A 13066-nucleotide genomic window follows, 5' to 3' on the forward strand; every position below is an offset into this window, starting at 1 on the left:
CAGAGAGGGTTGAGAAGTATCTCGAAGCTCAGAAATGTCTGGCTAGAAACTATTTTCCGTAGTGGACGAAAGGACTTCACACGTTTTGCTATCAAGTGTCTACAGCCCTTTGAAGCCGCATCACGGTGCTTTATATCCGAAAATACTAGCACAGTAATTCTGAGAATGGCAGAATTGTTAGAAAATTTTAAAGCGTTTGAAAGTTGATGTTTACTTACTCTTATCATACTGATTTTGCTGGTAAAATTAGAAATAACTAGATCATCTACGGCATTGGCTTTAAAACTAGAATGTACCTCAGCATACCGGGAGGCCTTGAGAAAACTGAGAAATTAAGAAAAAGAAAATACATCCACATTCTATTTCTTTCCATACCCCCCATATTTAAAATCTGTGAAATTTTGGCAAAACTTTTATAAATGACATAGAGTACCCAGTTTAATTTACTTAATTTTGCTAAAGCATTCACTGAAAAGCTCCTTAACTCCTATTTTTTTAAGAAATATCTTTTGTACGGAAAAAATGGCAATTTTTACATGTCATCCCATATAATATCCAGTATTCCAAAAAATGGGCGTTTAAATCCTCGACCTTTTATTCAGACACACGTGAGCATATCTCGTGATGAAAGAGGACAGAAATGGAAAACAGTCTGAAGTACTATTTCCTAAACAAATCAGTTAGGAAAGTAACTAGCCTTGGCTGCCTCAGTTTCCTTCAAAGTACAGCGAAATGTTCGGGAACGGACAGTCTCTGACAACCCCAAAACGTCTCAGGTTGGACTCTGGGTTCATTCATGCCGTCATGAAGAAGTTGGCCCCTCCCTGGCTTGACAAAGGGTTAGGCACATGGGAGGAACTCCCCAAAAATCTACAGGAAACAATCTTCCAGGTTGCTGATTATTAGGGAACAAACACTTTCAAGAGGAAATGAAGGAGAGGAAGGATTTTGCCACCAGGAGCCTGACTCCCAGCTCCTCCAAGGCGAGCGGGCTCCTTTGACCTTTAAGGATGAATTCTAACAAAAGCCAAGGCATTACTCCTCTCAGCAACGTCCCCTTCAGTGCTCAGATCGGCAGGTGGGGTGGCTGGTAAGAGCCACGAGGCGCAGCCACGGTGGACTGTGAAGACTTCTGTGGCTCGGTAGCGAAATTAATAAATACCTGAGCGAAATGATGAAAATCACTGTTAAGCTGTAAGGACATCAGACCATCTCTTCTCTACTATTTTAAGAAGGGACATCACCTCAAAGTGCTGCCCAACTTTCCTAAAAAACCACGAGGCTTTCATTCATACCACCCCCTCAGAAACCGCCATAAACACGTAATCCTTCGAGGACGCAGCTCGATGCAGGGATGATGGCTAAACCACCTGGAAATTTGGGATGCCCTGAGCAGGGCTTAAGAAGGAAGGTGGGGGGGGCGCCTGGGTGGCACAGCGGTTAAGCGTCTGCCTTCAGCTCAGGGCGTGATCCCGGCATTATGGGATCGAGCCCCACGTCAGGCTCCTCCGCTAGGAGCCTGCTTCTTCCTCTCCCACTCCCCCTGCTTGTGTTCCCTCTCTCGCTGGCTGTCTCTATCCTGTCGAATAAATAAAATAATAAAATCTTTAAAAAAAAAAAAAAAAGAAGGAAGGTGGGATTTCACTCTACATCCTGGTACTCGTAAACCAAGCTCTCTGCTTCCCAAAGTCAGCTATGGCTCAGCTATGCTGCACTGCCCTTAGACATTTTGGGGGGTGAGCACAACGAAGAAGGGAAGGTTAAAGGGGCATGACTTGCCCAGTGAACACCCCACGTAACTGTGGACAAATGGGAGCCCTACCGATGACGTACCTTGAGTGGCTTCTTGCTGACAAGAAGCAAACCTCCTGACACTCACCATCCTATTCAGTAAAACCAGCAATTCATTTAAAGAAAGGACGACCTCATGAAGTCATCTGGCTAGTTTAAAGGCGGCCAGGGGAGGCTTCGAGCACACACCGAAATGCCACCTGCCCAGGCGTTCGAGGTACCATACCTGTTCCAGAGTGGTTTGGGTAATGGAGTAATGTTTGATATTCAGCAAGCTCTTATTGTTCTCTAGAACTCGGAACAGGTCCGCTAAGCACTGCCATTGCTTCGGCACGTGATATTCCAGTAAATTAAGGCGCTGCCCCTAAAAGCCGAAACAACAAATAGTGAATTGTATCACGTGATTATCACTCAGGAACGCTGCGCTTACCTGATACATAAATCATCGTTTTCTCAAACCACACACCTGAGTGGCAGCTGGAGGGCGGGTCGGTTCTGAGAGTCTCCAGCGCACGCGTACGGGGGACGGGGTCCCCTCAAGGCTGAGTGGCTGTTTTGCCCCTCGTACGCCCCCTGCCCCGCCACAGCGTGGGGAAGCCCTCCCTGGGGGTAAGAAGGCGCCTCGCCCTGCTGAGAAGGAGGAAGTCAGCACAGAGGAAGGAGATGCCCCTGAACCCCACTGGGTCTTGAGCAGAGCTCCCTGTTGTCCTCACCAGGAGCCAGCGAGCAACTCGTGGTAAGAGAGGAAATGTTCCCATCCTCATTTTCACAGGTGCAAAGGGGCTAACAGCAAGCATGTTATGGGACATCTGGAGCAGGACCTGAGCACGAACGCCTGGTCTTGTAGAGTGTGCTTCTTGTCCATGGGTTTTTACTCAGTGACTCTTGTTGAAATAGGCAATAGCTACTTTACAGACGAGACTCTATTTATGATAAACTAGAATCGTGTAGTTAAAAGCTATTGTAGATGGTGCTTCCAAAATGTTAACGTGCATAGACATCGCCTGGTCACCTCCTTCAATGCGGATTTGGATTCAATAGGGTGGCTTGAGGTCCTGTAGGTGGAACCAGCTCCCCGGGGATGGAGATGCTGCTAGTCCAGGCATCACACTTTGCATCAAGTTATAAAGGATTAGGGTCCCAAGCACAGGGCACTCTTTGTAAAATAATGCTGCAACCACCAAGTCTAGAAGCCCCACAGCCAACGTCTGGAAGGCATTACCTTTTGCAATCTTCCACCTAGAACAAAACAAGCCATGCAAGGGGGCTGTGCCCATGGGGAGTGCGGGGTACGTAACCACGGTCTGCCCCAGGACACCCCACAAAGCGGCCAGACAGGCTTGTCATCCTTCACAGAGGCCAAGCGATATCCACTGGCCATGCTGTTTCGGCAGGGGGGCGGGAGCTACACTTTGCAACCAGGCCCAGACCGTAGGCAGGCTCTCCTAACAGCGCAGAAAAAATAGGGAAAAAGACAAACACACTTATCTGATTTCTCAGGCTGAAAACAAAGAAGGAATGCAGAATTTCAGCGCTACCTTAAACTGGATCCCTGGAAAATGGAGCTTCAAGCAGTCAGAAACAGCGCCATGCAGATTCGTTTCCTGACAGAGCCAAATCTTCACTGAGTAACCATCACCAAACCTGGAAGTCAAATGACACCAAAACACGGTTACAACTATTTGGACTAAGAGGGGGAAATTCTAAGTCCATTTCCGTAGGGATACAGTAAAGGAAAACTATTCCAAATCGACGGGAGAGTCTGCATTTTCAAAAATATAACACTCAGAAGTCAATTGAAACTCAGTTATGCCGTTTTCTGTAATCCATCGACCCAGACACTGACTTATCTTTTTTTTTTTAGTTTTACTTATATAACGTTTATTTTTTTTTAATTTTTTATTTTTATTTACATTTTGACGTAAAGTTCGATGATTCATTAGTTGCGTATAACACCCAGTGCACCATGCAATACGTGCCCTCCTTACTACCCATCACCAGATGCTGACTTATCTTTAAGCGCAAAATCAGCAAACCCTGGCGTCAATCCCTATTCAGTAAAAGAGGGAAGCTGAAATCGAATGTGAAGCAATGTGCTGAGTTCGAGAAGCCGGAGCCGGGCCGTGGACCGACCCTGAGAAGCACTGTGGCTCCCAGGTCCATGATGATTAAGTGTGGCAGGGGAGAGGTGACAGGGAGCGCAGAAGTAATGAGCCAGGCGTCTGCTTCTTCATCACGTAAAGCAATTCTCCCACCTGTACCCTGACCCTGCAGTGCGGTGACCACGGGGAAAGCTGGTCTGGGAGGTGCAGCCCCCCACACTGTGGAGCTGTGCACGGCAGCTTCCCCGGTGACCGGACGACCACGCCTGAGGTGATGGCCACACCACAGAGTGATCTCAAAGAGTCACCTGCAAGAATTTAAGGGGTTTCTAAAAACCGCCCATCCCGTGGTGCTGAGCACATAATAGCATCTCAATAAAGATCCGTGAGAATAAAAACAAAGACATGAACACATCATGATGACAGCAGTCTGTGTCGATTTTGCTCATTGATATATCTCTCCTAAGAACCTAGAACTAATAACTGGGAGTTGAATGAACGAATGAATGGAAAGAACACATGGCATGCCCAGACCTTTATAAGCACCTCATTTACTTAAACATTTCACACGTTGACGGTCCAATCACTTTTCTTCAGGCGAATGTATCTGGTGCAGAAGGAGGACTGAGATAATGTGACTTCGCTCATTGACTTGAAGCATCCCGAGATCCTAGTCCGGGTTCTGACTCCCTGCTCCTGCTCTGATTTCAAATTTCCCCCAAGATGGGAGTGTGGCCCCAACATCTCCCGTCCTTCGGGGCTGATGGTCTCGGATCCACTTGCAGCTGAGAGGTTGTTGAGGATGTTGATAAAATATGGATGAAAACAGGCAGAAAAGCATCCTGGCGCTTCTCCTGAGCTGCCTGGAAGGGTTTCTGAAGGAGGTGTACGTCTTGGACACTCCTCTGCTCAGGAGCAGGGGTCCCACGCTGTGCTGCCCACTAACCCGGCCCATCCCACCCTGTCTTCACCACAGCCTCCCTCCTGGGGGTGTGTTCCCACGTCTCATGTAGGGAAGACACTGAGGTCCGGACGGCTGCAGGCACTTGGGTCCGCCGAGCCGTGGGTCCTGTCTGCATGTGAAGTTGCATCCTGGGGGCACAGATGAGCACAGAGCGTGTTTCTGGTCTGGCAGCCGTTATGTCTAACGGCGTCTGTGCTGCTGACACTGGGCCCAGATGGCCGGCCAGGTTGGAATGCACCCCCTCCCTCCACATACCAGATGTGGGACCCGGGAGCCATGTGCGTCTGATAAGGGTGCCAGACAACTGAACGATTTCCTTGGAAACCCTCCAGGGCCGTGTCTGGCACGGAGCAAGTAAGTAAACAGATACCCAGTCCAATTGAGTTTCTGCGCAGGATACAATCCAAATGGAAGAACACTTTGGCGTGAGGAAGTTCACGTTTCTTCGGGAAACACAGATGAAAGCAGACGAACCAATGAGAACGTGGATCTGAAGCGCGTACGACATTAAGCACAAAGGTGGGAGGGGACGGTGCGCACAGAGGACCTCACTCTTCCACTCACGCCAGGGTCCACGTGCACCATTAGCACAAACCGCAGCCCCGTGGGCCTACTTTGCTAATGCATTTTGAAAAACTCATGCTAAATAAATTCTAATCGCTATCTAATAAATTCTCACTATGCACATATACCTATTAATATTGAAAATTCTTTCAAAATGAAGTTTCATCAGATCTAAGCCACTTCCGGCTTTACTCTAGATGATGTGAAATATGAAGCACTTTAAGGAAAGAAAAAACCCCCACAAGAAAATGTTCCTGAGATAGGCTGGCAAGTGTCTCGGGATCTCTCTGGAGTCGTCAAGACTCCTGGACAGAAAGTAACAGAAGGAGGTCATCTTCAAATACTAGGAGAATCTTTGTAGATCAGCGAATTCATTTATGATGCGAGAATCTAATTGACCTTATCTTTACTTTCTCCTTTCTGCCTATAACCTACACATTTATGCCAACGATCTAAGTTCCACAAGGGATGTATTTGATTTGTGTGCTTTCCAGTCTAAAAGCTTTCAAAGCGGCCAAAGGTCCTTCGTTTACATATGTGGTCATCGGTCCAACGTGGCTCAGCATCGTGTCCGCGTCACGCGCATGGTCACAGAAAGAGAAATAAAGCCCGTTATCGGCTGGCAAAGGTGCCTGTAACACTTATGCGTTTGGCCGCTGTTTGTGATACACTTTGGTTCATAGACACCAAGTGTAATACATGTAACCAGTGTTGAAATACAAGAGCAAACAGTGTGCCGGTGGGTAACAGACACGCACACGCAGGTTCAGGAGCCAGACGTCCGAGTCCAGTGAGCGAGCGAGGAGGGTGGGAGGCGGACAGCTGTGTGAGCACCTGACTGAGCTAGAAGCTTCCTCGTCACCTCGTCAGGGTCCGCGAGGTGATCCTGCCCACAGAGGAAGCCGAGAGCACTGGGCACACGGGTTCCATCGTGAGGCACTGAGCACTGTTGCTCCATTTCGTCCCCAAGGACCCCGATGTGGCTACATCTGTCCCTATTTTACAAAAGTGAAATGGGATAGAGAGGAGGTCAGGTGACGTGCTCAAGGGGACACAGCGGCCAGGAATGGAGGACGACAGAGCCCCAACCCCAGTCAGCAGAGCGCCAACCTGGCATGGGCCGGGGTCCTGTGTCACGGTCCACACACCTGTGTTCTTTGTAGCTCCACTTTCACGCCAAGTACCCTGTTGTGCTTGCACAGCCACCGTGTGCCCAGAACACAACAGATGGCACTTCTTTAGAAGATGTGGGACTTGGAAACCCAAAGAGTTGGGAGACTGCTCGTTGTCACACAGCTCGTTCTGGCAGAGACGGGCAGCGAGCCGTCTTACCCTGAAACCCTGTCCCTTCATCACGGTGGCCTTTCTTACTCCAGCCCCAGTCAAGTTTGGTCCAGAAAACATTCTAATCACTGCCTGTGCCGATCGGAATGGCTGCAAGGGGGGCCAGTTGAAGGCATCTGCACGAAGACAGCGTCTGACAAATAAATTAGGAGCAGTGTTCGGCGCTGACACCAGCACTCCTCCCAGGGGACGAACGGTCCTGGCAAAGAACTTCCACAGATTTCTGAGTTTAAGAGAAAGATCTGGATGGGTCGATGACACGGCCTCACAGTAAAGAGAAGCTTGGCCTGCGTCGACACACCTCTGTCCATGAAACCTCCCCTCTCTGGCCAGGGTGTGCCTTTCCTAAATGACTCCACCAGCCAAAGGCCCCGTTGAGCTCCTAGGGGATCGGGTCGCCCTTCCCTTGTGCACCCAGGGGTGCACGCATCCCTCTTGTCCATCAGCTGTCACAGCAGAGCTCCCTGAGGCCGGGAGCCCAGTTTCTGTTCAATGAATTAACGAATGCATGAAGTCCCTTGTTAGAGTCTGATGTCGTAACATCAGTATTGCTCTCTTCACCCAACAGCCAAATGTACTACACATTTCCATCGCTTTTTCCTTTCTTCCTGGAATAATTGGAAGGGATCGTCTGGAAGCATGCAGCAAGAGCCACATCAGCAGGAGGGGTAGACAAGTGGCCTCATCTTCAGCATGGTAGCATTTCGCCCGACAAACAAGTCCCGCAGACGGGGCTGAGGTTACAGCTGTAAGACTGGCTCTCTTATTTGGTCTCCTGAGTGTTTTCATGATCGCTGAACATCTTCGTTCATTTCAGAAAGACCCCAGAATCTAGGTAGATAAACCACACCTTTTGTAAAGCCGACAATATATGAGTGATTGTCTAGATCTCCCAATCCTGACAAACAGGCATTTCTTCCTTATTTCCCTTTTCATTTCTGAAAAGAACGTTGGAATAGAAATGGAGCCATTACATGAAGCTGAAATCCCCACACCATGATTTCCATTCTCAGTAATGGAAGACATGCCTGCTTAACACAGAAGGATCCAGAAAACTTCTTCCTTGTTGAAACGAGTTATTTATGTGATTCTGATTAACAGAATAACAAAAGTTCCCCAATAGGTAATAATCCTCCTGCATAAAAGCAAGGGTCTAGAAGACAGCTAACCAAATTATTTCAATGAGCACGTTGGGTCAATTTCCAATTAGTATTCTCTTTCTGTGTTTCCAAAAGCCACATAAGCAATCTGGAAACAAACAGAAAACAAACAAGAAGGAACTCCTGTGATCTCATCCTTCTGTAGGGCTCCAAGCACGGCCCCGTTAAATCTCTGTAAGAGAACACAGACCCTAACATGAAAATCCTATGGGGGCTCCATCAGTTAAGCATCTACTTTTGGCTTAGGTCATGATCCTGGAGCCCTGGGATCGAGTCCTGCGTCAGGCTCCCTGCTCAGCGGGGAGCCTGCTTCTCCCTCTCCGCCTGCGGCGCCCCCCTGCTTGTGCTCTCTTTCTCTCTCAAAGAAATAGATAAAATCTTTTAAAAAAATTAAAGTCCTACGAAGTAGCACATTTTCCTAAAGGAAATAAAATCCAACTCCTGATTATCAAAGAGAATGGAATTTCTGGGAGTTCGGTGTCCGTCCATCTGGGGTGGCATAAGTTATGAGAAGGGTAGGGAAGTTTCTAGCAGCTAACTGATGTCTTGCCACATCAGATGTCATAATGTGGCCAACACTGGGGCTCTCGCTGTTGTGAGAGGCAGCCACCCAGCTGGTGTCACACCCACAGGCACCCGGAGAGGCGGCGGGAACAGAGGCAGCCAGTCTCGTCCCGGTTTGTCTCCATGAGCTCAGCAACGTAATTAAGCAAACATTCCAGAGAAGCAGACTGGGCTGCTAGTTCCTGGCTTGATGAGCGCTGCCCGGAGAGAGGCCCCGAGGCCCTGCCAGGTGAGATGTGGGTGAGGAGGACCATACCACCATCAGCACGGGGAGCCTTCGCAGCCAGACACCCACCCAACTGCCCCCGTGCAGAGAGCATGACTTTGCAGAGCACTGTGGTGGAGGGGAGGTTCCGCTGCAGACACACAAGCAAACACACTTCTCCGTGGGGCTGTGATCTGGGGGTGATGGCCCTTTTGGAACGCGTGAGTAAAGCTTTTCCGCATTCAGTTTCAGAGGATTCCCAAATAATCTCGATGGACTCCAGTTGGACCCCACGTAGCACAGTCTTTAAAATAATAATAGAAGGATAAGAACAATAAATGGTTTTCTTAGCAGAGAGGAACTACTCTTAGGAGCAGCCTCCTTCTCCTTGTTGAGAAGACATCTCGATAACACATATTCCAGCCTGAAGTCTCTGGCACCAAAATGTGGCTGGGACTTCCCTGCTGGACCCCAGGGTGGGCACGTATTGGCAGCCCGGGGAGCCAGGAGAGCAGCAGTAGAGGGTGCGGGGTGGGCCAGGTGGAAAGTTCTGTGATGACCTCCTTCCTGGCTCCACATCCCACGTACATCAGGAAACTGACTAAGTTCACAGAATACTTGAGAGAACGATGTTGGCGACACTGTGGACAATAAGAGGGGCCACAGCTGGACTGACCTGGCTCCCACACCAGACAGCAGGTGGGACCCTGCAGGTGCAAAGGGCACACGGGTGACCTAACCTAACCTGCCAGGAATTGACAGCCCTCATGGCATTAAAGCGGACCGGTCTTCCTAAGTCTCCCGTGGGCAGTGCAGACCCCAAAGATGAATCCTCAAAACGGTGACTATTTTCCTAGTGTTACTCTGGATCCCTCGAACCACAGATCAAAACCAGATGATCTATAAAAAGCACGTGCCGACGGGGACCAGCTTCTCACGATACGTTGTGCGGATGTAAGGCGACTCCCCGGCTTCTCCGCAAGCAATTTGTTGGAGGGATTTCCTAGACGGAGTCTCATCAAAAGATGTATTTGCCCTCATGTAATGTCACTTAATCACTCCAATATGCTTTTATAAGCAAGAACATTAAACTATAAACAGGTACACTGGCGGGAGGGGAGCGGGGGCATTAGGAAACCAGATGTTTCAAAAACCCTCAGGAACAATCAGTGTGAACACCCCACCGTAAGGTCACAGTCATTTTGGGTGTAGGTGTAAAACCAGCATGAAGTGGATGCAAATGGATGTTTTTGAAAATGGATGGCCGGATTTCTGGCAGGATGGTGTGAAAAGCTCCACAAACCCATTCCTTAGCAAAGATGATAATAATTATCAAAGGCAACCATTCAAAATCTCTGGAAATGAGGGCGCCTGGGTGGCTCAGTTGGTAGAGCAACTGCCTTCGGCTCGGGTCATGATCTCGGGGTCCTGGGATCAAGCCCCGCATTGGGCTCCCTGCTCAGCGGGGAGTCTGCTCCTTCCTCTGCCCCTGTACATGATCTCTCTCTCCCCCCCCAAAAAAAAGCTAGTGAAATTGACTAAGGAGAGAGATTCTGTGGTATCTGACGTGAGACCTGCTCTCTGCCTGCTACCCCCAGCCCAGCAAGACAGAAACCCCACTACAGACAGTGCCTACAAAACACACAGTATGTCCCCTAGCTCCTGGTTGGAGGGTTCTCTTCCTGGCAGGAGCAGAGTGTCACCATTTCCCCTCCTGCCCCCCTCCCCCGGTACCTATTGCTGAAGCTGAATTCCAGAAAGTTCAACAGGTTGTGGCGTCCTTCTTCTGCCCAGCCCTCATGCATGGCAGAGGCTCTCATCTAGGACAACTGGGGAAAGGAGAGGAAGGATAGCCCCTTCCTCTGGCCCATGAAGCAGGCGCTCCACTCCTGGAGAGCACGTTGAAGAGGACCTGAGGCTCGCGTCTGCCCTTGGGCATGACGCATGCAGTTCCTAAACAAGGTGTCACTCAGAGAGAAGCACACCTCTGTCCCCATGCCCAGTTCCAGAGCCCAGCTGTGGCTCGGAGACTCTGCCCTAGAGGAGAAGCAGGCCATAGGGCAGGTGATTCCCAATCTCGTCCCAAAGGACCAGCCCTGTTTGCAGCAAAGCATGGAGAAGTTCAAGCCTAAGGGCCCTCTCAAATCAGCAGAGGGTGTGGTGAAAGGCCAGGGGGAGAAATGGGTCCATGAACTGCAGACACAGGAAAACTGTAGGCCAGCTGGTTTGCAGGAAAGAGACCATTGGAAGAAGACTTCCTGGTGTCAGAGCAAATCTCAAACACTGGCCTTGGGAAGCATCAGTTCAAAGAAGCCCAAATTACGGGCGCCCGGGTGGCTCAGTCCGTTAAGCATCTGACTCTTGGTTTTGGCTCAGGTCATGATCTCAGGGTCATGAGATTGAGCCCTGCATCAGGCTTCACACTCAGCACAGAGTCTGCTTGAAATTCTTTGTCTCTCTCCCTCTGCCCCTTCCCAACTCTCTCTCTCTAACATAAATACATAAAATCCTTAAAAAAAAAAATAAAATAAAAGCCTTAGTTTGATTGGATTAGGCTGTGGAGCAACTTATGTCCCAGGACATTGTTGAAACCAATAGAACAGTCGGTCAGAGATCAGTGACGCTAACCACTGGCTGTGGTCAAGAGGTGAGGCAGAAAGCCAGGCCCGAAGCACCATCACCCCGGGTGACTGTGGGCACACCCTGGGCAGCCCCCCGGGGAGCATCATCAGAGGATTCACCCTGTGCAGGGGCAGAAACAGGCTGCACTAAAACTACCTGAATCGTCACTGAACACAGAAACAAGCAGGAAACCATAGCAAGCCCCAGCGGTGGGAGGCCAGTGCCCGGGATTGCTGCAGTGCATCGCCAAAATGCCCGGCTTCTGATAAAAAATGATGAGACATATACGGAAACAGGAAAGAATGACCCATATGCCAGAAAAAAAAATGCAAAACAGAAACTGCTTGTGAAAGCAGCCAGATGTTGGACTAACAAAGACCACAAAGTAGTGATTATAAATATGTCAAAAGCACTAAAAGAAACCATGATTAAAGAAGCCAAAAGAAGGTATGATGATAGTGTCCCATCAACTAGAGACTAGCAGCAAAGAGACAGAAATTATGAAAAAGACCCACATGGAAATTTGGGAGTTGAATAATAGAACTGAAATAAAAACTCACTCAAGAGACTCAAGAGTTTGACTTTGCAAAGGGAAGAATTAGTAAGCTCGAAGATAGAGATTCTGTGACCCAAAAACAGACAAGAAAAATGGGCAGAGGCTCAGAGAAGTGTAGGACACCGTAAACAAGATTAACAGTTGACTTCTCATCAGAAATACTGGAGACCAGAAGCCATTGAAATGTGACCATTTAATAACACTTAAACATTTAAAGTGCTTGAAAAAAAAAACCCACAGAAAACAAAAAATTGCCAGCCAAGAATCTTATGTCTGGAAATGTTATTTTTCAAAACGAAGGCAAAATAAAAACATTTCCTGATAGAAATAGAGAGACTTTAATTGGAAGACCCACCATCCAAGAAATACTGAACTAAGAACTTATTTCAACCTGAAGGTAGGGGACCTCCAGACAATAAAATCCACATGAAAAAAAACAGTACAAGTAAAAGTAACTATGCAATTATAACAGACAGTAAAAACACACACCCTCTCTCCTTTCTTCTCTTAGGGGATTGTAGAAGCAATTATATTAACAATACGCAGCTGTATTATTGGGCCTTTGACATCCAGAAATGTAATAAACTGGCCAGTAATAGACCAAAGGAGCCGAGAGAAAGGAAAGCTGTGTCCGATGAAGAGAAGGGTTCCATATGGTAACTTCGATCCACAGGAAAAAAAGACGAGAGCCAGAAATGTTACATAAGGAAGTTAATATAACAAAGGCTATAAATATATACTTGCTCTCCTTTTTTGTAGCAGCTCCTTTAAAAGAGACAAAAATTACATGCAGTAATAATTACAGCAACCTATTCTTGGGTCGGTAACACTGATAAGTGTTAGGTGTCTAACATAATAACAGCAAGAGGCAGGAAAGTGATCCAGATCATTTCCGTATCTCACTGGAACTAGATTAACTTAACTCTAAAGCTAATTCTGATGAGTCAGGATGTACATGGTAAGCCCCAAGAGCATCCGCTAAGGACAAAACCAAAACCATAGGTATAGTAGAAAAATGGCTAAGAAATTAAGATGCTATTAGAAAATATTAGAAAATATTCACTTAATGCAAAAAAAAGCAGTAAAAGAGAAACAATGAAAGAAAAGCAACACAAGACTTATAGAAACCAAAGGTGAAAGGGCAAGTCTAACTAATAATAATAATCCAACTCTATCAATAATCAATAATCAATC

At 47.9% G+C, this 13066-nt stretch overlaps 1 protein-coding gene across 1 annotated transcript in view; it reads right to left on the reverse strand.

The window, feature by feature from the left end:
• Nucleotides 1–521: 521 nt before the first annotated feature.
• The window catches only part of ABCA13 (ATP binding cassette subfamily A member 13), a 357421-nt gene continuing 344876 nt past the window's right edge, over nucleotides 522–13066 (reverse strand). The window contains exons 60-62 of the mRNA XM_057304334.1: nucleotides 3330–3435; nucleotides 2018–2155; nucleotides 522–1162 (exon numbers count right to left, since the gene is read on the reverse strand). Coding sequence (XP_057160317.1) covers nucleotides 1067–1162; nucleotides 2018–2155; nucleotides 3330–3435 — 340 coding nt within the window. The 3' untranslated portion in view covers nucleotides 522–1066. The remainder of the gene's footprint in view (nucleotides 1163–2017; nucleotides 2156–3329; nucleotides 3436–13066) is intronic.

The sequence above is a fragment of the Ursus arctos genome, unplaced genomic scaffold (assembly GCF_023065955.2).
Source record: "Ursus arctos isolate Adak ecotype North America unplaced genomic scaffold, UrsArc2.0 scaffold_3, whole genome shotgun sequence".
NCBI lineage: Eukaryota > Metazoa > Chordata > Mammalia > Carnivora > Ursidae > Ursus > Ursus arctos.